The 27,146-nt window shown below is 44.4% G+C and overlaps 1 protein-coding gene across 1 annotated transcript; it reads left to right on the forward strand.

Annotated features, from left to right (window-relative positions):
* Positions 1-6,560: 6,560 nt before the first annotated feature.
* Positions 6,561-26,887, forward strand: LOC311118508 (NLR family CARD domain-containing protein 3-like; the record flags this gene model as incomplete). Its single annotated transcript, XM_084193300.1, has 7 exons — positions 6,561-6,597; positions 12,495-12,593; positions 23,495-23,611; positions 23,866-23,950; positions 24,080-24,308; positions 24,652-26,413; positions 26,698-26,887. The coding sequence occupies exons 2-7, from the start codon at positions 12,511-12,513 to the stop codon at positions 26,885-26,887; spliced, it is 2,466 nt and encodes an 821-aa protein (XP_084049426.1). The 5' UTR covers positions 6,561-6,597; positions 12,495-12,510.
* Positions 26,888-27,146: the final 259 nt, after the last annotated feature.

Consider the following 27,146-nt stretch of genomic DNA (forward strand, 5'->3'; position numbering starts at 1 on the left):
ACACATTTCACTGCATCTATCCGGTGTCTGTGACAATACATTTAAAAATATTTTATTTATTTATTACAACAGTTAATTTAACAATGCTGGTTATAAATCTTGTTGACATTCATCCAAGGACACCTTGACTTGCATTACACTCTCACTCCAGAAAAATATTCTCATGAAATCATATAACTCATTGCTAGAGAAAAGGATTCCTGTGAACGTGGCCTGCTACAAGCAGGAAACCAGTTATGGATGTGTGATCTATCTTGGCATCTTTTTGGGGTAACCACATTGGAACATTCCAACATTCATCTTTAAGGACATGAACTGGCAGAACAGGTTTCAGCAAAGTATGGAGTCATTGTTTTCAGGAAGGTGTCTCCATGGCGATAGGAGGGACAGGAGGCAGACTAAGGGCAAGGGAAGCCACCTGAACTACTGCCCTACAAAGGCAAAGAGCAGTCCACGCAAACAGTGACTCTGAGAAAAATGACTTTAAAGTTGTTGTTTTTTTCCAATCATATCAGCCATGACCACTGATCTGACCTATGACCCCTTAAATGCTGATACTGCACTCAGCCTTTGTATGACCTTAAACAGCTATATGGGTAATGCACAAGCAAAGTGCAGTATGTAGAAATCTAAATGTGTTTATCCAGCTTTCTTGTTGTTTTTCTGTTTGATGGAAACAGTTTGAGAGTTGTAACTATATTCCAACTGTATTTAATGCTGTTATGTAGTCGTGTTTTCATGTTTTCAATGTTGTATTGGAGTAGGCCTAACCCTCACCAATATTTCTGTTGATGGAGAGAGACACCAGACAAGACACAGAGACAGCAACAGAAGAATAGGATATGATGGAGAGAGACACCAGACAAGACACAGAGACAGCAACAGAAGAATAGGATATGATGGAGAGAGACACCAGACAAGACACAGAGACAGCAACAGAAGAATAGGATATGATGGAGAGAGACACCAGACAAGACACAGAGACAGCAACAGAAGAATATGATATGATGGAGAGAGACACCAGACAAGACACAGAGACAGCAACAGAAGAATAGGATATGATGGAGAGAGACACCAGACAAGACACAGAGACAGCAACAGAAGAATAGGATATGATGGAGAGAGACACCAGACAAGACACAGAGACAGCAACAGAAGAACAGGATATGATGGAGAGAGACAGAACAGGCCATAACAGAAGAAAATAGACACAGGAGACAGTAACAAACTAGAACCTGAGACAGCAACAGACAAGACACAGATTGAAACAGACAAGACACAGACAGCAACAGACAAGACACAGACAGCAACAGTCAAGACACAGACAACAACAGACAAGACACAGACAACAGACAAGACACAGACAGCAAAATACAATTTACAGAAGAGCGTAGACAAGAGAGACAGCAACAGAAGAGGGCAGACAAGAGACAGCAACAGAAGAGGGCAGACAAGAGAGACAGCAACAGAAGACATAGAAAGTAATGGAGAGAGGCAGAGGAGGGGAGACAAGAGACAGCAACAGAAGAGGGGAGACAAGAGAGACAGCAACAGAAGAGGGGAGACAAGAGAGACAGCAACAGAAGAGGGCAGACAAGAGAGACAGCAACAGAAGAGGGCAGACAAGAGAGACAGCAACAGAAGAGGGGAGACAAGAGACAGCAACAGAAGAGGGCATACAAGAGAGACAGCAACAGAAGAGGGGAGACAAGAGAGACAGCAACAGAAGAGGGCAGACAAGAGAGACAGCAACAGAAGGGGGGAGACAAGAGAGACAGCAACAGAAGGGGGGAGACAAGAGAGACAGCAACAGAAGAGGGGAGACAAGAGAGACAGCAACAGAAGAGGTCAGACAAGAGAGACAGCAACAGAAGAGGGGAGACAAGAGAGACAGCAACAGAAGAGGGGAGACAAGAGAGACAGCAACAGAAGACAGAGAAAGTAATGGAGAGAGGCAGAGGAGGGGAGATCAGACAGTAGACTGTATCACTAAAAGCTGCTCTATAGATTCTAATTACTGCACAGTGAGTGTGTGTGTGTGTGTGGGGGGGGGGGGGGGTGTGTGTGTGAGAGAGAGAGAGAGTAAATAATGGTAAAACAGCATTATAATGATAGTCATACAATGTCAAATATTTCTTAAGTATAAACATTCTCTATGATGAAATAACCTTAGGCCTACTATAATATAACATTGAAAACATGAAAACACGACTACATAACACCATTAAATACAGTTGGAAGGTAGAAACAACTATCAAACAGTTTCCATCAAACAGATAAACAACAAGAAAGTTGGATCAACATATTTAGATTTCCTGATGCTGCACTTTGCCGTTGCATTACCCATATACTTGTTTAAGGTCATACAAAGGCAGAGTTCAGTATCAGCATTTTAGGGGTCATAGGTCAGATCAGTGGTTATGGTTGATATGCACGGACATTTGCGTGGACTGCTCTTTGCCTTTGTAAGGCAGTAGTTCAGGCGGCTGCCCTTGCCCTTAGTCTGCCTCCTGTCCCTCCTATCGCCATGGAGACACCTTCCTGAAAACAATGACTCCATACTTCATGTCCTTAAAGATTAGAATGTTCCAATGTGGTTGGCCAAAAAGATGACAAGATAGATCACACATTCATCATTCAGGGTTACTATCAAACAGAAATGTCACATTTCTGGTTTGTCCATACCTTGTTTCCTGCTTGTAGCAGTGTGCGTTTACAGGAAACCTTTTCTCTAACTATAAGTCACATGATTTCATGAGAATATTTCTCTGCAGTAAGAGGGTAATGCAAGTGAAGGTGTCCTTGGATCAACGTCAACAAGAGTTATAACCAGCTTTGTTAAATTAACTGTTGTAATTGCAGAAAAATATATATGTTTTTATTGTCAGATACACCGGATAGGTGCAGTGAAATGTGTTGTGTTACAGGGTCAGCCATAGTAGTACTGCTCCCATGAAGCAAGTTAGTGGTAAGTGCCTTGCTTAAGGGCATATCAACAGATTTTCACATTGACGGCTCGGGTATTCGAACCTGCGACCTTTCAGTTACTGGGCCAACGTTCTAACCACTAGGCAATGTGACCATACCATACCAGGTCCCGCCCTAAAAGAAGACAATGTTTAAGTGTTCAAATGTAGTCCATGAAGAGGTATTAGGATTATGTGCACAGCTATTCTGCCGTACAATTGCAAACTGCTGCTACACATTTGGTCAAAGATGAGTTCAGACCTAAATCAGGCTTCATAGTATCTGTTATATCTTGTGACAAAGTGTCCTGGTTCAATTAACTTCAGTTTCAGAGAAAATGGAGGGTCAAATTTGATGCAACTACAAAATCCCAGTAAAAACCAAGGAAACAGCAGTAAGTGAAGTTACTGCCATCTGGCTTTGTTCCACCATGTTCTACTGCAGTTACTACGGTTTTCCTTGGTATTCTATCAGGCTCTGAGTTCAGGCCATCCCGACCATGACACTCACCCTCACACACTCCATGAGACAGCCAGTGATACAGTTATCACCAGAATAAACATGGCACAATTCCGCGGAAAAATGTTGGATAATGTTGGTCATAAAGTCAGTCTTGTCCAAAACTGAGTTTAGTGAGACTTGTGGTTGTGACTGCATCACAACGTAAATGAAGGTTGCCCACATGCCCACACCAAGTAATAATCAATTCAGAATGCAACTGCACCCGACCCAATCGTAATGCCTGGGGTAAATTTGGGTTGAATTTGGATATCCCTATGGGGCTAGTTAGGGACCATCAGTAAATTACACCATGTACATGGGACAACATGTTACAATTCCAATAGCTCCAAATTTGGATTGCAAAACTAAAGAGAAACATCAGACAAGACACAGAGACAGCAACAGAATAATATGATATGATGGAGAGAGACACCAGACAAGATACAGAGACAGCAACAGAAGAATAGGATATGATGGAGAGAGACACCAGACAAGACACAGAGACAGCAACAGAAGAATATGATATGATGGAGAGAGACACCAGACAAGACATAGAGACAGCAACAGAAGAATATGATATGATGGAGAGAGACACCAGACAAGACACAGAGACAGCAACAGAAGAATATGATATGATGGAGAGAGACACCAGACAAGACACAGAGACAGCAACAGAAGAACAGGATATGATGGAGAGAGACACCAGACAAGATACAGAGACAGCAACAGAAGAACAGGATATGATGGAGAGAGACACCAGACAAGACATAGGGACAGCAACAGAAGAATAGGATATTATGGAGAGAGACACCAGACAAGATGAAAGACATCAATAGACGACACAGAGAAAGTGATGGAGAGAGACAGAGGAGGGGAGAACACACAGTAGACTATCACCAAAAGCTGATATAGGGATTCTAATTACTGCACTGTGTGTGTGTGTGAGAGAGAGAGAGAGAGAGAGAGAGAGAGAGAGAGAGAGAGAGAGAGAGAGAGAGAGAGAGAGAGAGAGAGAGAGAGAGAGAGTGAGAGGGTGTTTAGGTACTGTGGGATTCTTTAATCAGTTTGGCTCATTGGACAGGTCAGAGTCTATATTTGAAGTTCTTGAGTGGTTTTTGGCAATACACTGGTGATGTATTCATGGATTTAGCTGTTGAAATTCCTTCCCGGACCCTCCCACTGGCTGTGGGCTAAGCCACTGATGTCTTCACATCCTAGGGGAGAGAGGAGCTGCTACCCCTGGGGAGAGAGGAGCTGTTACCCCTGGGGAGAGAGGAGCTGATACCCCTGGGGAGAGGGGAGCTGCTACCCCTGGGGAGAGAGGAGCTGGTAACCCTGGGGAGAGAGGAGCTGTTACCCCTGGGGAGAGAGGAGCTGTTACCCCTGGGGAGAGAGGAGCTGTTACCCCTGGGGAGAGAGGAGCTGTTACCCCTGGGGAGCGAGGAGCTGCTACCTCTGGGGAGAGAGGAGCTGCTACCCCTCGGGAGAGAGGAGCTGTTACCCCTGGGGAGATAGGAGCTGTTACCCCTGGGGAGAGAGGAGTTGCTACCCCTGGGGAGAGAGGAACTGCTACCCCTGGGGAGAGGAGCTGTTACCCCTGTGGAGAGAGGAGCTGCTACCCCTGGGGAGAGAGGAGCAGCTTCCCCTGGGGAGAGAGGAGCTGTTACCCCTGGGGAGACAGGAGCTGATACCCCTGGGGAGAGAGGAGTTGCTACCCCTGGGGAGAGAGGAACTGCTACCCCTGGGGAGAGGAGCTGTTACCCCTGTGGAGAGAGGAGCTGCTACCCCTGGGGAGAGAGGAGCTGCTACCCCTGGGGAGAGAGGAGCTGTTACCCCTGGGGAGACAGGAGCTGATACCCCTGGGGAGAGAGGAGCTGCTACCCCTGGGGAGAGAGGAACTGCTACCCCTGGGGAGAGGAGCTGTTACCCCTGGGGAGCGAGGAGCTGCTACCTCTGGGGAGAGAGGAGCTGCTACCCCTGGGGAGAGAGGAGCTGTTACCCCTGGGGAGAGAGGAGCTGTTACCCCTGGGGAGAGAGGAGTTGCTACCCCTGGGGAGAGAGGAACTGCTACCCCTGGGGAGAGGAGCTGTTACCCCTGTGGAGAGAGGAGCTGCTACCCCTGGGGAGAGAGGAGCTGCTACCCCTGGGGAGAGAGGAGCTGTTACCCCTGGGGAGACAGGAGCTGATACCCCTGGGGAGAGAGGAGCTGCTACCCCTGGGGAGAGAGGAACTGCTACCCCTGGGGAGAGGAGCTGTTACCCCTGTGGAGAGAGATGCTACCCCTGGGGAGAGAGATGCTACCCTTGGGGAGAGAGGAGCTGTTACCCCTGGGGAGAGAGAAGCTGCTACCCCTGGGGAGAGTGGAGCTGCTACCCCTGGGAAGAGAGGATCTGTTAACCCTAGGGAGAGAGAAACTTGCTGATGTTTCGCAATATGCCATGGCCGTCTCAGTCACCAGGTCTCAACCCAATTGAAGACAACCATCAACAAAACACTAAATGATGGAATTTCTTGTGGAAGAATGATGTCACATCCCTCCAATAGAGTTCAAGATACTTTTTTTTATTTTTTTATTTTTTAAACCTTGACAATAAACATTTTAATGAACCACAAACACTTGATGTTTAGGGATGACACACATAGGGAGACAGTTTGCGTTCCTTCTCACATATGCACCTAGGAAGATGCAGTGTTTCTCAACCTGTCATTTTACATAATGTTGCAAGACACATACCATAAAATGAATCCATAGACTTTTGTGCATATTTACAGAAGGCTGTCATTTCACAATTTGTTCCTATATTGAAAGGACATAGGGAAAATAAAGTCAAACATTTCAATACAAAATAATAAAAACAATCACAGCATTACTCAGTCTTAATGTATTTTAACCATATTAACCAGTTTAATCAAATTGTTTTCATTTGGAACACTAAATCAGAACTACATTTGGAGTTCCAGACACTTGTAGAATGTATGCCAAGGCACATTGTAAGAGCTATAAAGAGACAGGGAGTGGGAGAGAGAACAGGTAGAACCTGATATGGAAATGAGCAGAACAAACTAAAGGAACTTTCCACCACCGAATGATCATTCCAGACTCTACTTCTATTGAGAGACATATAAAAGGTAAGACAACGATTGTTATGTGTATTAATATAGTTGATGATATTGTTATGCATATTAATATAGTTGATGATATTGTTATGTGTATTAATATAGTTGATGATATTGTTATGTGTATTAATATAGTTGATGATATTGTTATATGTATTCATATAGTTGATGATATTGTTATGTGTATTAATATAGTTGATGATATGTTTTGTGGACAGTGTTATAATAGGCCTACTCTCCTTAAAATGTTTTGGATATAAATTTGATGCGTGGGATGAATTCGTTCTGTTTCCATCTGTGTGCCCCAGGGTGATCGCTCCTACACTATCTTGAATCTAAAAGGGTTCTTTGGCTGTCCCCATAGGAGAACCCTTTGTAGAACCCTTTTTGGTCCTAGGTAGAACCCTTTTGGGTTCCATGAAGAATCCTTTCCACAGAGGGTTCTACATGGAAGCCAGAAGGGTTTTACCTGGAACCCAAAAGCGTTCTCCTATGGGGACAGCCAGAGGACCCTTTTGGAACTCTTTTTTCTAAGAGTGTACTGTATCATAGGTCTATAGACTGTGTTCCCTAGGGTGATCTCCTACTGTATCATAGGTCTATAGACTTGTCTTCTCAAAACAGGCTTAAAACACAACAAGCAACAACATTTTCTCTTTCTTATCTACTGTTAACTATTTTCACTCAGGAAGGTATGTTGTGTGAAAGAGAGACAAATAAATACTGTGGAAAGACTAACAACAACTTACACTTCCTCAAAGCAGGTTGTGTGTGTTCATTAGTGCCCACCGTAGCAAAACGTTTGGCAACAGAAACCATTTAGGTCATGTTGGACAGCGTTTGGTGTAAACTGTTTATGCAACATTTTCAAAACTGTTGGCTGCTGTGTAAACTAATGAACACGACCCAGGTTGTAGCCTACAACTCGGCTGTTGATGCCTGCCTCATGCTGAAACCTGAACTTAGCCTGAGGGGTGTACTATGATGCAAGCTAGATATACTGGTTTTCTAAAGCTAGCTTCAGTTAGCTTCACATTCCAGCTCAGGCCTCACCCATAAGAATACACAGAGTGCTAGTCATCAGGAAGGTGCTCTCTCAGCAGAACAGTAGATATCTCAATGACTTGACATGTTCTGGTTGTGAATTCAGGCTACAAGGTGAGAATCCTGCCAGGAATGATTGTAAAGTGTGTAGAGAAATTAAATGTATGGTGTAATTTTAGTACAGTGAATGGAAGTAAAACACTCAGACCTAACAGTCTACTTCTACTGAGACAGGTTTGTGTCAGTCTAATCATACAAAATGGTGATAACTGAACACGGGCAAATCAAATTCAATATATCAATATTCAAGACTCAACCTTTGCAGAATCAGAATCACCTTTATTCGCCAAGTACATTTGCACATACATATGTAGGATCTTAATTTGAGCCAGTTTGCTACAGCAGGAAAATATTCCTGCAGCAACAGGAAATGTGAATTATTATGTGAATTATAAATAATGGACATTTTTGTAGCGGTTGATACATTTTTATTAAGCGAAACTCAAGTCTGGCATTTCTAAGTGGAAATTACAAACTTCAGAAGCCTTTTAAAACCTCAAATACACTACAGGTTTTACATTTCCTGCATTGCGGGAAAGTTATTCTGCAGTGGAGGGTGATCAAATTAAGATCCTACATCTGTACACATAATTCTACATGGTGATAGTGACAGACAACATTTAGAGACAGAATACAGACAGAAGAGTTTACACAAATGTCTGTACAACATTATACACAACTAGGAAGAGTGAGCATAGAGCTATAAGATAATGAACAGTGGATATACAGATATGCAGTACAGTGGGAATACAGTTGGTATACAGATATACAGTACAGTGGGAATACAGTTGGTATACAGATATACAGTACAGTGGGAATACAGTTGGTATACAGATATACAGTACAGTGGGAATACAGTTGATATACAGATATACAGTACAGTGGGAATACAGTTGATATACAGATATACAGTACAGTGGGAATACAGTTGGTATACAGATATACAGTACAGTGGGAATAGAGTTGATATACAGATATACAGTACAGTGGGAATACAGTTGATATACAGATATACAGTACAGTGGGAATACAGTTGGTATACAGATATACAGTACAGTGGGAATACAGTTGGTATACAGATATACAGTACAGTGGGAATACAGTTGGTATACAGATATACAGTACAGAGGGTATACAGTTGGTATACAGATATACAGTACAGTGGGAATAAAGTTGGTATACAGATATACAGTACAGTGGGAATACAGTTGATATACAGATATACAGTACAGTGGGAATACAGTTGGTATACAGATATACAGTACAGTGGGAATACAGTTGATATACGGTGGATGTCCACATATACAGTACCAGTATAAATATATCTAAGAGAGATGAACAGAGTGCTAATGCAGTATAGTTCAGTTATTTAGTGTACAGTTCAGAGATGGCTTGATGTGGTGAGCAGCATAGAGTGTATAGTCCTTTAGTCTCTATGGACCAGATGGTAGTGTACAGTTCAGAGATGGCTTGATGTGGTGAGCAGCGTAGAGGACATAGTCCTTTAGTCTCTATGGGCCAGATGGTAGTGTACAGTTCAGAGATGGCTTGATGTGGTGTGCAGCAAAGAGTGTATAGTCCTTTAGTCTCTATGGGCCAGATGGTAGTGTACAGTTCAGAGATGACTTGATGTGGTGTGCAGCAAAGAGTGTATAGTCCTTTAGTCTCACTGGGCCAGATGGTTGGTTGGTGAGGGCCACAGCATGGGGAAAGAAACTGTTCAGATAGGGGTCTATAACATCCAATCACATAGGTTTACAGCAGCTGACAGTTGCAACGTTATTGCTAATAATTCAAACTGCCTTATTTAGATAAAAACATAATTTCTGTACAGATGTAGGATCTTAATTTGATCACCCTGTTGCAGGATAATTAAAACTTGTAATTTATTTGAGTGTTTTTAAGCTTTAAAAAAGGTTTCTGAAGATGATCAATTCCACTTTTCTATTAAAAAATTGTTCATTAATTATAATCCACATAATAATTCAAATGTCCTGTTGCTGCAGGATTATTTTCCTGCTGTAGCAAACTGGCTAAAATTAAGATCCTACATCTGTAGCAATACACCTCTCTTTGATGTACATGGCTATATCAGGATTGACTTTTGACCATTTGACATCTTTTATTTACTGTTGTTTAGGCTGGTGTCGTGTATTGAGATTATGACGTTGTTAATGTTTTAAGTGGAACTGAAAGAATGTTGATTTTAGTATCAAGAGGGAATGTTTTAGTGTAATGCCACATACAACAGACAGGAAGTGTGTTGTAGACAGGGGAGACTGGTGATTGGCCAGAAGAGGGAGCCACCCATCTTTTTGCATTGTTTATAAGTAGGGGCTAAACGAATAAGAAGTTAGAGCGGCCATTCTGAGGCGTCGCTCTCCGGACTTCGCGGGTCTGTAACTTATGCTGTAACCTCGTGATTTTAATAAAAGCCTCTAACACGGTGCAGCCTAAGCGGACTCGTTGATTGACAGCAATAATTGCCACCATTCACCCGATACGACACTGGTTGAATGAGTCGCCTATAAAAGCTACTTCATCTGCAAGAGAACAGGCGGCTGCACCAGCGACTGTAAGAAGTTATGTGATTTCCTCATATGAACGTGAAAGTAAGTGTGTAGCCTACGCAGTTACACAATGGCTGTTGAAACTGTGGCACGTATTTCTCTGTAACATTAGAAGTCGGATAAATGTGTTGATATGTAGGAAAGACGGGCAGACTCTCGTAGGTCTAGGCTAAACTACAAACTATTATAAGGTTAGGTCGACGTCAGACATTCAATAGTCAGAGTAGGTTTGAGCTATGATCACTTATCATGTTGACAAACCTGATGGTCTCCGTTTGAAATGGTGTGTAAAATACCATGCCTAGGCTACAAGCTCTGTCCTGCTACTGTTAGGTCTGTAACGTTATGGGAACTGATCTGAACAGGTTTAGGCTGGTCATCTAGGATATGTAGGCTATAGCTGAGGTATAGACCTCCATCTGTATCAGGACTAGGCTCCTGCTACTGTTACTGTTATAACGTTATGGGAACTGATCTGAACAGGTTTAAGCTGGTCATCTAGGATATGTAGGCTATAGCTGAGGTATAGACCTCCATCTGTATCAGGACTAGGCTCCTGCTACTGTTACTGTTATAACGTTATGGGAACTGATCTGAACAGGTTTAGGCTGGTCATCTAGGCTATAGCTGAGGTCAGTGGTGATTTTAGCATGTCAATCTTGGTGGGGCAAAACATAAATAAAGGGGGATGCATGCCAGCAAAGCCACTCCACAACACAACACTAAACAATACATTCATTGCACTATAACGGTGACAAACGGTGCCCACAAACTGTTAGGGCCTACATAAAGCAGAGTCCCAACAGCAGAGACCCAACAGCAGAGTCCCAACAGCAGAGTCCCAACAGCAGAGTCCCAACAGCAGAGTCCCAACAGCAGAGTCCCAACAGCAGAGTCCCAACAGCTGTCCTATCATTTCTCTTCATTATTTCTCTTCATATGACAAGGATTAAAAAGGATTTGCCTGTAGATTGTCGACCTGATTCGTGATGATGACTGCTGGCTAAGATTTTGAAAGTATGATGTTGACATGATCAGTCCAATCAAAGCTACTGTAGATATAATGTGATTTGACGTCATTTGATCTGTGGCCAATGACCTTCTTGGATGGGCACTTCTAATGTAACTCTGTGGCAGCACCCAGGGGGCTTGAATTTTCTAGCTCTACCCTTAGACTTGGCAGTGACGTAGTGTCCCCATGAGTGACAGAACACTGAGCCAATCACGGCGCAGCGCTCTGTATTTTCTTCTGGCTTGCCCCACCACCACAGAAAGCACTGAGCTAGGCTGAAACACCTGCATTTTGGAGCTGCCTTACTCAAGAAAACAAAAAAGAGACCATATTTGTATGCGGCTATATTAACTCAATGATATATATATTTTTTTGTATTTTTTGCAAACTGATATGTGACACGTATTAATGCCAAAATAACATGCAAAACAGGAAAGGCCACCTGCCCTTAATGACGGGTCGCTGGTTGAGAGAATGCCAAGAGTGTGCAAAGCTGTCATCAAGGCAAAGGGTGGCTATTTGAAGAATCTCAAATATAAAATAGATTTTGATTTGTTTAACACTTTTTTGGTTACTACATGATTCTATATGTGTTATTTCATAGTTTTGATGTCTTCACTATTATTCTACAATGTAGAAAATAGTAAAAATAAAGACAAACCCTTGAATGTGTTCAAAAAATGTTGACCGGTAGTGTATATATTTTTTACATTGTTAGCAAACTGATATGTGACATGTATTAATGCCACAATAACATGCAAAACAGGAAAGGCCACATGCCCTGAATGACGGGTCACCACTGGCTGAGGTATAGACCTTGATCTGCTTTACACAAAAAAAAAATGTTATACATTATAACCTAGCCTACTTTAAATAATAAAACATGTCTTAATTGTTGCAAAAAACCTTTCTGTATAGATCACTGATCCCCCCCAGATCAATCAAGCCTGTTTTAGCCCTTCTGTCTACATTCTCTGATACGTTTAGAAAAGAACAGATTCAAAAATAATAAATGGCAACTTTTAATGAATAGAAATAAGTGTGTGACATGGCCATGGTGAAGAGATGTCACAACTACATATTCATGTGATTGCATTAAATCACCTGACTGTTTCGATATGTCTGTTAGTAAATGTTTTGTAAGAGATAATTAATAAATGATAACAATTCACATTCAAGAATTACTGTGTTAACTACAACCAACATGTTGGATCTCTGTTTAGGGGTCAGTGGTCTAAAATGAGTCTCTCTGGGGAGAGAGAGGAGGGGGGCCCTGCCTCTAAAATGAGTCTCTCTGGGGAACATGACACCAAAGCTAAGAGGTGAGATGACAATTTTGTTTAAGAATTATTAAGAGTTTATTTCCTAAATGCTATTTCCACAATTTTTCACATGTGTTTTTTAATCAGAAATGGTTGCTTATGGCTACCTTCAATATTACTGTTCTCAGATGTTTAATTAATAGATTTTAGATGTATATCATTATTATTATTTTTATTGCAAAACGCTATATATCCATTGTTTAGCTGAAATTGAATGTTCGTATCCTGTATATTTGACTGTATTATCTGGTTGTCTCACCTAGCTATCTTAACCCTCCCGTTGTCCTAGGGTCAAAATGACCCGCCACTGTGTTGAACCAACTTGATTTAATTTTTATATTTTTTGGATCATTTGTGAGAAGGAGGCAGTGATACTTTCTTTAAAGTTTCATCTCAGGTAACTGATTATTAACAAGGTTACAGCTACTTGGTGAGCATCAACCCTGTAAGTTTACATTTTTACATTTACATTTACATTTTAGTCATTTAGCAGACGCTCTTATCCAGAGCGACTTACAGGAGCAATTAGGGTTAAGTTTTTGCTCAAGGGCACATTTACGTCATTTAGCAGACGCTCTTAAACAGAGCGACTCACAAATTGGTGCATTCACCCTATAGGCAGTGGGATAACCACTTTACAATTTTTTTTTGGGGGGGGGGGGGTAGAAGGATTACTTTATCCTATCCCAGGTATTCCTTAAAGAGGTGGGGTTTCAAATGTCTCCGGAAGGTGGTGAGTGACTCCGCTGTCCTGGCGTCGTGAGGGAGCTTGTTCCACCATTGGGGTGCCAGAGCAGCGAACAGTTTTGACTGGGCTGAGCGGGAACTATGCTTCCGCAGAGGAAGGGGAGCCAGCAGGCCAGAGGTGGATGAACACAATGCCCTCGTTTGGGTGTAGGGACTGATCAAAGCCCGAAGGTACAGAGGTGCCGTTCCCCTCACTGCTCCATAGGCAAGCACCATGGTCTTGTAGCGGATGCGAGCTTCAACTGGAAGCCAGTGGAGTGTGGGGCGGAGGGGGGTGACGTGAGAAAACTTGGGAAGGTTGAACACCAGACGGGCTGCGGCATTCTGGATGAGTTGTAGGGGTTTAATGGCACAGGCAGGGAGGCCAGCCAACAGCGAGTTGCAGTAGTCCAGACGGGAGATGACAAGTGCCTGGATTAGGACCTGTGCCGCTTCCTGTGTAAGGCAGGGTCGTACTCTCCGAATGTTGTAGAGCATGAACCTGCAGGAGCGGGTCACCACCTTGATGTTAGCGGAGAACGACAGGGTGTTGTCCAGGGTCACGCCAAGGCTCTTCGCACTCTGGGAGGAGGACACAACGGAGTTGTCAACCGTGATGGCGAGATCATGGAACGGGCAGTCCTTCCCCGGGAGGAAGAGCAGCTCCGTCTTGCCAGGGTTCAGCTTTAGGTGGTGATCCGTCATCCATACTGATATGTCTGCCAGACATGCAGAGATGCGATTCGCCACCTGGTTATCAGAAGGGGGAAAGGAGAAGATTAGTTGTGTATCGTCAGCGTAGCAATGATAGGAGAGGCCATGTGAGGATATGACAGAGCCAAGTGACTTGGTGTATAGGGAGAAAAGGAGAGGGCCTAGAACTGAGCCCTGGGGGACACCAGTGGTGAGAGCACGTGGTGCGGAGACAGCTTCTCGCCACGCCACTTGGTAGGAGCGACCGGTCAGGTAGGACGCAATCCAGGAGTGAGCCGCGCCGGAGATGCCCAGCTCGGAGAGGGTGGAGAGGAGGATCTGATGGTTCACAGTATCAAAGGCAGCAGACAGGTCTAGAAGGACAAGAGCAGAGGAGAGAGAGTTAGCTTTAGCAGTGCGGAGAGCCTCCGTGACACAGAGAAGAGCAGTCTCAGTTGAATGACCAGTCCTGAAACCTGACTGGTTTGGATCAAGAAGGTCATTCTGAGAGAGATAGCAAGAGAGTTGGCTAAAGACGGCACGCTCAATAGTTTTGGAAAGGAAAGAAGGGATACTGGTCTGTAGTTGTTGACATCAGTGGGATCGAGTGTTGGTTTTTTGAGAAGGGGAGCAACTCTCGCTCTCTTGAAGACGGAAGGGACATGGCCAGCGGTCAAGGATGAGTTGATCAGCGAGGTGAGGTAGGGGAGAAGGTCACCGGAGATGGTCTGGAGAAGAGAGGAGGGGATGGGGTCAAGCGGGCAGGTTGTTGGGCGGCCTGCAGTCACAAGTCGCAGGATTTTATCTGGAGAGAGAGGGGAGAAAGAAGTCAAAGCATAGGGTAGGGCAGTGTGAGTAGGACCAGCAGTGTCATTAGACTTAACAAACGAGGATCGGATGTCGTCAACCTTCTTTTCAAAGTGGTTGACGAAGTCATCCACAGAGAGAGAGGAGGGGGGGGGGGGGGGGGATTCAGCAGTGAGGAAAATGTGGCAAATAGCTTCCTAGGGTTAGAGGCAGATGCTTGGAATTTAGAGTGGTAGAAAGTGGCCTTAGCAGCAGAAACAGATGAAGAAAATGTAGAGAGGAGGGAGTGAAAAGATGCCAGGTCGGCAGGGAGTTTAGTTTTCTTCCATTTCCGCTCCGCTGCCCGGAGCTCTGTTCTGTGAGCTTGCAATGAGTCATCAAGCCACGGAGCTGGAGGGGAGGACCGAGCCGGCCGGGAGGATAGGGGACACAGAGAGTCAAAGGATGCAGAAAGGGAGGAGAGGAGGGTTGAGGAGGCAGAATCAGGAGATTGGAGGGAGAAGGATTGAGCAGAGGGAAGAGATGATAGGATGGAAGAGGAGAGAGTAGTGGGAGAGAGAGAGCGAAGGTTGCAGCGGCGCATTACCATCTGTGTAGGGGCAGAGTGAGTAGTGTGGGAGGAGAGCGAGAGAGAAAAGGAAACAAAGTAGTGGTCGGAGACATGGAGGGGAGTTGCAGTGAGATTAGTAGAAGAGCAGCATCTAGTAAAGATGAGGTCAAGCGTATTGCCTGCCTTGTGAGTAGGGGGGGACGGTGAGAGGGTGAGGTCAAAAGAGGAGAGGAGTGGAAAGAAGGAGGCAGAGAGAAATGAGTCAAATGTGGACATAGGGAGGTTGAAATCCCCCAAAACTGTGAGGGGTGAGCCATCCTCAGGAAAGGAACTTATCAAGGCGTCAAGCTCATTGATGAACTCTCCAAGGGAACCTGGAGGGCGATAGATGACAAGGATATTAAGCTTAAATGGGCTAGTGACTGTGACAGCATGGAATTCAAATGAGGAGATAGACAGATGGGTTAGGGGAAAAATTGAGAATGTCCACTTGGGAGAGATGAGGATTCCTGTGCCACCACCCCTCTGACCAGATGCTCTCGGGGTATGCGAGAACACATGGTCAGACGAGGAGAGAGCAGTAGGAGTAGCAGTGTTTTCAGTGGTAATCCATGTTTCCGTCAGCGCCAGGAAGTCGAGGGACTGGAGATTAGCATAGGCTGGGATGAAGTCAGCTTTGTTGGCAGCAGAACGGCAGTTCCAGAGGCTGCCTGAGACCTGGAACTCCAGGTGTGGGGTGCGTGCAGGGACCACCAGGTTAGAGAGGCAGCAGCCACGCGGTGTGGGGCGTTTGTGTAGCCTGTGCAGAGAGGAGAGAACAGGGATAGGCAGAGGCATAGTTGACAGGCTGTAGCAAATGGCTACAATAATGCAGAGGAGATCGGAATGAAATGAACTAAACATCTGGGAGAGTAGAGAGCAGGGCCTCCCTCACCAAAAACTTCTACCTCAGAAACTATAATTGTTTCACTGAACCACCCGAACAAAAACTCTACCAACTTCCACCTTTAGAAATCAGAATTGTTGTGAACCACAGCGGTTCAATGTTTAAAGGAATAGACTCAACCCACTTTATTCAGCTAGCTAACTATGACACCATAGCTAACTAGCATGCTAGCATCCAAATAACACACAGTTTAGCACCAACACTTGGTCACAACAAACCACCAATAGTGTGTTAACACACTAAGCAGATAATTCGGCTATGTAGCACAACTATATTGTATTTAGCTACTACAGTACAGTTAGCTGGTCATGTTGGCTAGCTAGCAATGGCCACTGTGTTGACCTTGTTTGAAGAACGGCTAGCTAGCTAACTAGCTTCGTGCAACCCCCGGCACCACCGAAAAACAATGCCAACCTACAGTAACTACCCACAACAGCCCACAATGCCTAGCTATGACGCCATAGCTAACTAGCATGCTAGCATCCAATAACACACAGTTTAGCACCAATACTTGGTTACAACAAACTACCAAGAGTGTGTTAACACACTAAACAGATAATTCATGTCCGTGTCTAGTTCCTTTCATAACGCAGCAAAAATTAAACGTTGGCTAGCTAGCACATTAACACTGGAAACAACTCTCCACCGTTGCACTAAACAGATAATTACCAATAAACGTTACCAGTAGCTACCCGCTAGCTAGCTAGCATACCAAGAGTGTGATAACACACTAAACAGATAATTCATGTCCGTGTCTAGTTCCTTTCATAACGCAGCAAAGATTAAACGTTGGCTAGCTAGCATATTAACACTGGAAACAACTCTCCAACGTTGCACTAAACAGATAATTACCAATAAACGTTACCAGTAGCTACCCGCTAGCTAGCTAGCTAGCTAGCCTCGTGCTTCGCCGGGCTCCGCCGTAAACAATACAATACTTACCTACAATAATTGCCTACGGAAACCTACAATAACAACCTAAATAACTACGTAAATAAACTACCTACCTACGATCTAAATACATGGTTTAAGCTTTACTCAACACCATATGAGAAGCCAAGCTTACCTCCTGCTAGAGAAAAACACAACCTCTCCCGACGAAGCATTGAAATGCATTGAATAACACATTCATAAATGGCAAAAAGGACAATAAATCACAAGAAACAAGGTTTTGAAGTGTCTGTCCTAAATCTAGGAGATATAAAAAAATCAGGAAATATATATATATTTTTAAACATACAGTATTTAACCCCTTTTTTTGGATGACAAAAAGGACAGTCAAAAATAAATCATAAGTAACAAGATTTTGCAAGTGTCCTAAATGTTAAAGCATTGAACCTCTCACTAAAGGCTTACCTCAGGTAACTTATTATTAACAAGGTTACGGTTACTTGGTGAGCGTTAACCCTTTAGGTTTACCTCAGGTAACTGATTATTAACAAGGTTACAGCTACTTGGTGAGCATCAACCCTGTAGGTTTACCTCAGGTAACTTATTATTAATAAGGTTATGGTTACTTGGTGAGCGCACTCACTGTTCACCTGAGTACATGTTGTGGTCACCAATAGTGAGGTGAGACATAGTTTGAGAGGCAATGGCTGGCCGATAGCCATCAAACATTAAACATTTTCTGGTCATGGATAGCCATATTTGTTGTTGTTTTTAAAGTGTACAATCTAAACAAAACGCATGTCCCTGTCCTCTTTTTCAAGATGTGGCCGATTTTACACAGCCAGAAGACATTTTTTAATTAAGAAAAAAACATTTTTTTGACAACTTGTGGTTTCTAAATGGCTGCTGGGTAATTTGATATGCATCGAAATCTTCGTTCATAGGCATCAAATTGAGCGAATGCTGCGCAGGTTCACTGAGTTGCAAACCAAATGGATATAATGGGGTGATTGTTGTCTAATCGGGTGGTCTAGCTAATGGATTTGTAGATCAGACGCAGTTGCTACCTCAGATTATGAGCCTAAGCCTAGCAAGTGTCATGAAGTGTCAGGTCTCCTGCAGTGGTCTAAGGCCACTAGAGATCCTGGTTCGAATCCAGACTGTCGTAGCCGGCCGCGACCGGGAGAACCGTGACAAAAAAATGTTTTTTAATGTAATGAATGAGTTATGTAGTACCCACATACGGCCACAAGGAGGAGGAAGAGTGCCATAAACCCATACAGTTTTTTGCCATAAAAACCCTAAACCTAACAATCAATCAAATGTATTTATAAAGCCCTTTTTACACCAGCAGATGTCACAAAGTGCTATACAGAAACTCTTACCCTACTTATAACCTATTTTAGCCGTAACCCTAACCCCTAATTCTAGGGTAGGGTAGCCTAGAACACTTTTAGAAACTATTTTAATAATAATATCATCTTAGTAAATACAATTATAGTATTAAATAGCGTTTTGATTATTTTGTTGTTATTTTATTATATGTATAATTGCAAAACAGAACACTTGATAAATAAGACACATTTGTTTTATTTTTCAATGTAGTTTGAATTGGGTGACCTAGTAACCTCTGTGTGAAAGTCCAGCAATTGGCGTGGGGCAGGTTTGAGACTGATCTAATACACTTTATTTCTCAGCTGCCTCACCAACGTCTGTATGTGAATTAATAACTTTTAATTGATAAATATTTCCAATAGATGGCAGCATAAGACCACGAAGCATCAGTTATAGGCTACAAGCAGAAATATGATTGACATAAAATAGCATGCAACCAAATACTATATGTCCCATGATTTTCTAAAATGGTCACTCATTACTTTATTTAGCTATATATCTCGTTTTAGGCCTGTGATGCTTTTGGAAGAGCAATTAAATAGTGACTATAGCAGGTGTTGAACCCCTGGTAAATAATCACTAGTCAGATGCTCCAACCTCAACCCTAGTATACATGCATTTTTTAAATATCTAATATTGTGATTAAACAACCTCGGAATAGATAAGACAAGAGTGCGTCTTCCAGCCCGCCAATAAATTACATCATGCAACCCTCCCGGTTAGCAAATGTACCTCAACATGCCCCTCGCTTGAGCTAGAAGTCAGAGTGCTCGCTGCTGGTTGATGAATCAGACAATGAATGTACTAGGAAAATAAGTTTTCTTGACCAGAGGTGACTAAATTAATGTTCAGGCTTATTGATAATTGTTATAGTAATGAAGTATAATTTCAAAACATGAGCATAAAGACAGGTAATAATAAACATGAATCATCATTATATTATTTCACAGTAATCTGTTAAATGCTTTTTCAGTCGTTCCTCTTGCGTTAGCAGTGTGGAAAGGGACAGTAAAAAGCGTGTGCAGGAGTTTTCCTGTGAGGGGGAGTGGTGGTGTATCCAGGGAGAAAACTAAACTAACCTTCTGAAATGTCATTCGTGGTCTAATGCTGCCATCTATAGGAATTATTTATTAACTGCAGTAGTATTGAATAAAGTGTATCCTTACTAAAGTAGTAATTACTCAGAATTTCAAAATATGACATTTTCTAGTTCATTTTACCACTTACAACCATAACATAACAATGTATAGCATAACAAACAATGAAACTGACAAAAAACAAAAACACCATACATTTAGTTAACTATATATATATATATATATATTTTTTAACTATTTATTTACATGGGTGACATTATCTGCCAAAGTAACACCACTGTAGATAAAGAAGAGATCTCCAGTAGGTGAACCAAAACATTCAAAGGCCATTTTCTCAAAATTGAGGTTACAAGTTTATCATCTTTCAAAGCAGAATTACTTTCCCATTGTTCCTCAACTGTAGTGTATGATACACCTTTTTCTAGCTGAGTCTCTACTTTTATCCAAAGTAAAAAAAACACCATTTCAAATTTTGCTACATTTGACTGTGTAAAACCTAGCAGTACTACTTATTTCTCTGAGAGTGAGGCAGATATGTAGCATTTTGCAAAAAAACATGATTATTTGTCTCTCTGTGTCACGCCCTGGCTCTGGGGACTCTAATATGTTGAGCCAGGGTGTGTAAAGTCTATGTGTTTTGTTCTAGGTTTCACTTTCTAGTATTGTTTGTCTATGTTGGCCAGTGTGGTTCTCAATCAGAGGCAACGTGATTCAGCTGTTGCTTGTTGTCTCTGATTGAGAACCATACTTTAGCAGCCTGTTTCCCCACAGAGTTTGTGGGATCTTGTTTCTAGTCTGTTGTGTTAGACCGTGAACTGTCACGTTTTCGTTTTGTCAATTTTGATCGTGTCTCTAATAAAGAGTATGTTTGCCTGCAACGCTGCGCCTTGGTCCTCATCTCTGTTCGACGATCGTGACAGAAGATCCCACCAAGACTGGACCAAGCAGCAAGTCCAGGAGCCAGCGCCTGAGAGATCTCTAGCGGATCTCCTTCGCCTCCTCGACTGGGTCAAGCCATGTGAGGAAGAGAGGGGCTTGACGTGGAAGCAGAAGGGCGAAAGGCTGGCAAAAAGTATGGGGACCTGGTCCACGGGTAGGAGTGAAGCCCATAAAATTTTTAGGGGGGGGCTAACGCCGTGGACGACGGGGCAGCAGGAGGCCGCCAGGTTACGGGAGTCACTGGTCACCAGGGGGAAGGAGGATGTAGAGGCACGGCGAGAGGTACTGGGGTGTGTTGCCAGTCCGGTCCGGCCTGTTCCTGATCCCCACGTAGGGCCAGTGGTGTGTGTTCCCAGTACGGTCCGGCCTGTTCCTGCCACTCGCACCAAGTCTACGGTGCGCGTCGCCAGCTCGGCCCGGCCTGTTCCTGCTCCCCGCACCAAGTCTGTGGTGGGCGTCGCCAGCCCAGTCCGGCCCATTCCTGCTCCCCGCACCAAGTCAGTGGTGCGATTCGTCAGCCCTGTCCGGCCCGTTCCTGCTCCCCGCACCAAGTCACTGGTGCGCGTCGTCAGCCCGGTCCGGCCCATTCCTGCTCCCCGCACCAAGTCAGTGGTGCGTTTCGTCAGCCCGGCTCGGCCCGCTCCTGCTCCCCACACCAAGCCAGTGGTGTGCGTCGTCAGTCCGGCACGGCCCATGCCTGTTCCACCGGTGGCTGGTCCGGCACCGGTCAGATGCTTCACGCCGGAGCTAGAGCAATCCGCTCCACCAGTGTGCAGTCCAGCTCCGGCCAGCGGGGCCAGACCGGACCAGGGGTACTTTGGGGGGTTGGAGAGGGAGCGGGGATCAGGCCCGGAGCCGGATCCGCCGCCTAAGCGGAGTGCCCACCCGGTCCCTCCCCTGTGGTATTTGGTGGGCGCGGTCGGAGTCCGCGCCTTTAGGGGGGGGGGTACTGTCACGCCCTGGCTCTGGGGACTCTAATATGTTGAGCCAGGGTGTGTAAAGTCTATGTGTTTTGTTCTAGGTTTCACTTTCTAGTATTGTTGTTCTATGTTGGCCAGTGTGGTTCTCAATCAGAGGCAACGTGATTCAGCTGTTGCTTGTTGTCTCTGATTGAGAACCATACTTTAGCAGCCTGTTTCCCCACAGAGTTTGTGGGATCTTGTTTCTAGTGTGTTGTGTTAGACCGTGAACTGTCACGTTTTCGTTTTGTCAATTTTGATCGTGTCTCTAATAAAGAGTATGTTTGCCTGCAACGCTGCGCCTTGGTCCTCATCTCTGTTCGACGATCGTGACAGAAGATCCCACCAAGACTGGACCAAGCAGCAAGTCCAGGAGCCAGCGCCTGAGAGATCTCTAGCGGATCTCCTTCGCCTCCTCGACTGGGTCAAGCCATGTGAGGAAGAGAGGGGCTTGACGTGGAAGCAGAAGGGCGAAAGGCTGGCAAAAAGTATGGGGACCTGGTCCACGGGTAGGAGTGAAGCCCATAAAATTTTTAGGGGGGGGCTAACGCCGTGGACGACGGGGCAGCAGGAGGCCGCCAGGTTACGGGAGTCACTGGTCACCAGGGGGAAGGAGGATGTAGAGGCACGGCGAGAGGTACTGGGGTGTGTTGCCAGTCCGGTCCGGCCTGTTCCTGATCCCCACGTAGGGCCAGTGGTGTGTGTTCCCAGTACGGTCCGGCCTGTTCCTGCCACTCGCACCAAGTCTACGGTGCGCGTCGCCAGCTCGGCCCGGCCTGTTCCTGCTCCCCGCACCAAGTCTGTGGTGGGCGTCGCCAGCCCAGTCCGGCCCATTCCTGCTCCCCGCACCAAGTCAGTGGTGCGATTCGTCAGCCCTGTCCGGCCCGTTCCTGCTCCCCGCACCAAGTCACTGGTGCGCGTCGTCAGCCCGGTCCGGCCCATTCCTGCTCCCCGCACCAAGTCAGTGGTGCGTTTCGTCAGCCCGGCTCGGCCCGCTCCTGCTCCCCACACCAAGCCAGTGGTGTGCGTCGTCAGTCCGGCACGGCCCATGCCTGTTCCACCGGTGGCTGGTCCGGCACCGGTCAGATGCTTCACGCCGGAGCTAGAGCAATCCGCTCCACCAGTGTGCAGTCCAGCTCCGGCCAGCGGGGCCAGACCGGACCAGGGGTACTTTGGGGGGTTGGAGAGGGAGCGGGGATCAGGCCCGGAGCCGGATCCGCCGCCTAAGCGGAGTGCCCACCCGGTCCCTCCCCTGTGGTATTTGGTGGGCGCGGTCGGAGTCCGCGCCTTTAGGGGGGGGGGTACTGTCACGCCCTGGCTCTGGGGACTCTAATATGTTGAGCCAGGGTGTGTAAAGTCTATGTGTTTTGTTCTAGGTTTCACTTTCTAGTATTGTTGTTCTATGTTGGCCAGTGTGGTTCTCAATCAGAGGCAACGTGATTCAGCTGTTGCTTGTTGTCTCTGATTGAGAACCATACTTTAGCAGCCTGTTTCCCCACAGAGTTTGTGGGATCTTGTTTCTAGTGTGTTGTGTTAGACCGTGAACTGTCACGTTTTCGTTTTGTCGTTTTTGATCGTGTCTCTAATAAAGAGTATGTTTGCCTGCAACGCTGCGCCTTGGTCCTCATCTCTGTTCGACGATCGTGACACTCTGAAATGAAACCATCAAGTGATAGATTTTAAACAAATACATGTCTGTCATTTAACAACCTCATGCCATGATTAGCTAGTGAAAAAAGACACCAATATCTTTCATAATTTCTTTAAACAATAGAAGCTAATTGACGAACATTTCTGAAAATGGATATATAGCGTTTTGGAATGAAACTCTTCTCATGTTTCCCCATCTGAGCTCAGAGTAGATGAGAGACGTAATGTTTGTCTCTGTTGTGTTGAAGCCCAATCAAGCAGGAGAGACCAGCCTCCCCTGTACCCAGCTGTGTGTCCATGAAGAGTGACCGGTCTAAGGGTCTTCCTATATACTTCAGAGAGGGAGACTTTTCTACTGAACAAAGGTAAGAAGAAGTTAAACAACACAGTCTCTAGTCATTTCTCCTCTCCCATTTTCCCATTTATTTTTGTTGTTTTCATAATCCATAGGCTAATCATTGTTTCCATTTTCATAGTCCTGAAACAATATTAAACAAACAAAACATTCCCTCCCTGTGTGTGTCTGTGTGTGTGTGTGTGTGCGTGTGTGTGTGTGTGTGTGTGTGTGTGTGTGTGCACTCCCTGGATGAGGAAATGTAATCTCATGTTTTTTCCCCAGAAACCAACAGGAGAGATCAGAGTCAGAGATTCTCCGTGGTCAGTCTTCCCAGAGTCATCAAACAGACCTGGCCTCCATATTCAGTGTATGTGGTCCTGTTATGTACATTTGTTTTTGTTTACCTCAAGTAAAGTTGATCTGTCAATCATTCATTAATGTGTTAATGAGAAAGCATTTAGTCTCTTGCTTAACTGATTTACTTGATTTATTTCAGTTGCTTGAAGAGAATATTATGACATTTGTGAAGAACGAGCTGAAGATGTTCAAGAGGATTCTTAGTCCAGAACTCCCAGAAGGCTTTGAGAGCCAGAAGCAGGATAAGGAAGTGGTGGATTCTGAAGATGAGAAGCAGGAGAGCAGTGCCAGAGAGGGGGCTCTGAAGATCACACTGCACGTCCTGAGGAAAATGAACCAGAAGGAGCTTGCTGACACACTGGAGAAAAGTAAGAGCTGTCTGCCTCATGTTGAATGCTGTTTTAGAACATTTAAATGCTGTAGCTAAAGTACAGCTAAAGTAGCTGTGTAACTAAATGATATTGTAGCAGCCTTAACGCAACACCTACTGACTTCATCAAGGAGCAGCAGGGATGTGTTGTAGAGAGAGAGAGAGAGAGAGAGAGAGAGAGAGAGAGAGAGAGAGAGAATCCAGTCTGTAATGCATTATGAAAACATTTATACAGTAAGTTAAGAGAATAAATTATTATAATTTAAACTTTATAACACAGTCCTACAATACTGTAGCCATTAAAACATACGTAATATTAATATCCTCTGTGTTATTTCTAGATTCAGATGAGCTTGCTGTGATTTGCCAACGTGAACTCAAATCTAATCTAAAGAAGAAGTTTCAATGTGTATTTGAGGGGATCGCTAAACAAGGAAACCCAACACTTCTCAATAAGATCTACACAGAGCTCTACATCACAGAGGGTGGAACAGGAGAGGTCAATAATGAACATGAGCTGAGACAGATTGAGACAACAACCAGGAAACAAGCAAGACCAGAGACTGCAATCAAATGTAACGAAATCTTCAAACCCTTAACTGGACAAGACAAACTTATCAGAACTGTGCTGACAAAGGGAGTCGCTGGCATTGGAAAAACAGTCTCTGTGCAGAAGTTCATTCTGGACTGGGCTGAAGGAAAAGCAAATCAGGATGTCCAATTTGTATTTTCATTCCCTTTTCGGGAGCTGAATTTGATGAAAGGGGAAAAACACAATTTGATTGAACTTCTCAATCAATTCTCAATCGAAACCAAAGAATCAAGAATCTTCAACTACGAAAAGTACAAAGTTCTGTTCATCTTTGATGGTCTGGATGAGTGCCGACTGCCCCTAGACTTCCAGAAGAACAAGATCTGTTGTGACGTCACAGAGTCAACCTCAGTGGATGTTCTGCTGACAAATCTCATCAAGGGAAATCTGCTTCCCTCTGCTCTCCTCTGGATAACTACCCGACCTGCAGCAGCCAATCAGATCCCTTCAGTGTGTGTTGACCAGGTGACAGAGGTACGAGGGTTCAATGACCCACAGAAGGATGAATATTTCAGGAAGAGATTCAGTGATCAGGACCTAGCCAGCAGAATCATCTCACACATAAAGACATCAAGGAGCCTCCACATCATGTGCCACATTCCAGTCTTCTGTTGGATTTCTGCAACAGTCCTTGAGCACATGTTGAAACATAAGACAGAAGAGATGCCCAAGACTCTGACTGAGATGTACTCACACCTTGTGGAGTTTCATACCAAACAGAAGAATGAAAAGTATCTTGGGAAAGAAGAGACAGGTCCACACTGGAATAACGAGAGCATTCTGTCACTGGGAAAACTGGCTTTTCAACAGCTTATGAAGGGCAATCTGATTTTCTATGAAGAAGAGCTGAAAGAGGCTGGGATTGATGTCAATGAAGCCTCTGTGTACTCAGGATTGTGCACACAGATCTTTAAAGAGGAATGTGTGCTGTACCAGGACAAGGTGTACTGCTTCGTGCATCTGAGCATTCAGGAGTTTCTGGCTGCTGTATATGTGTTCCTCTCATTCATCAACAACAATGAGAATCTAATGGCCGAACCGCAAGTTACTGAAGTTACTGTCTACAAGAGTGCTGTGGATAAAGCCTTACGAAGTGAGACAGGAAACCTGGACCTGTTCCTCCGCTTCCTTCTGGGCCTCTCACTGGAGTCCAATCAGAAGCACTTACGAGGTCTACTGACAAAGACAAGAAGCAGCTCACAGAGCCATGAAGAAACAGTCAAGTACATCAAGAAGAAGATCAGGGAGAATCCCTCTCCAGAGAGGTGCATCAATCTGTTCCACTGTCTGAATGAACTGAATGACCATTCTCTTGTGGAGGAGATCCAAAGCTACCTGAGATCAGGAAGTCTCTCAGAAGAAGAACTGTCACCTGCACAGTGGTCAGCTCTGGTCTTTGTGTTGCTGACTTCAGAAAAGGAGCTGGATGTGTTTGACCTGAAAAAATACTCCAGATCAGAGGAAGGTCTTCTGAGGCTGCTGCCAGTGGTCAAAGCCTCCAGAGCTGCTCTGTGAGTACATACAATGACATTTAAGAACTAATCAAAAGGAAGAAATATTAAGTTTAGAGTAAAATATGTATTATAATATGTATATAATATTCTATTGAAAAACATATTGAATAAATGCATTGATTTTCACATTAGTATAACATTATAACCATACAATTCTAGGAGACGGAAGATGAATCTGTATGTTGTTTGAGAGAATAAACCAAATGCATCTGCCATTGTCCTTCTACACTAATGGTTAAATTAACAGTGTGTTTGTGAAATCATGATGATCTCTCTGTCAGGCTGTCAGGTTGTGGAGTCACAGAGAAAGGCTGTGCTTCTCTGGCCTCAGCTCAGAAGTCAAACCCCTCACACCTGAGAGAGCTGGATCTGAGTAACAATGACCTGAAGGATTCAGGAGTGAAGCTGCTCTCTGCTGGACTGGGGAATCCCCACTGTAAACTTGAGACTCTGAGGTCAGTATTCCTGTAGTTGGTCAACAAGTGATAACTGTTCACCAGATCCACATGTGTTTACCAGGCACACATAGTCCACACCATATGTGTTTGGACAGTGAAGCTTACAGTTTTAAATTTGGTGCTATGCTCCAGCATTTTGGATTTGAGATAGAATGTTTCATATTAGGTGACAGAACAGAATGTCACCTTTTATTTGAGGGTCTTCATTAGGGGTGTAACGATTCATCGACTACATCGATGTATCGATTTATATTCATATGATTCAACTACAT

The sequence above is a fragment of the Coregonus lavaretus genome, assembly GCF_964263955.1.
Source record: "Coregonus lavaretus genome assembly, contig: HAP1_SCAFFOLD_998, whole genome shotgun sequence".
Lineage (NCBI taxonomy): Eukaryota > Metazoa > Chordata > Actinopteri > Salmoniformes > Salmonidae > Coregonus > Coregonus lavaretus.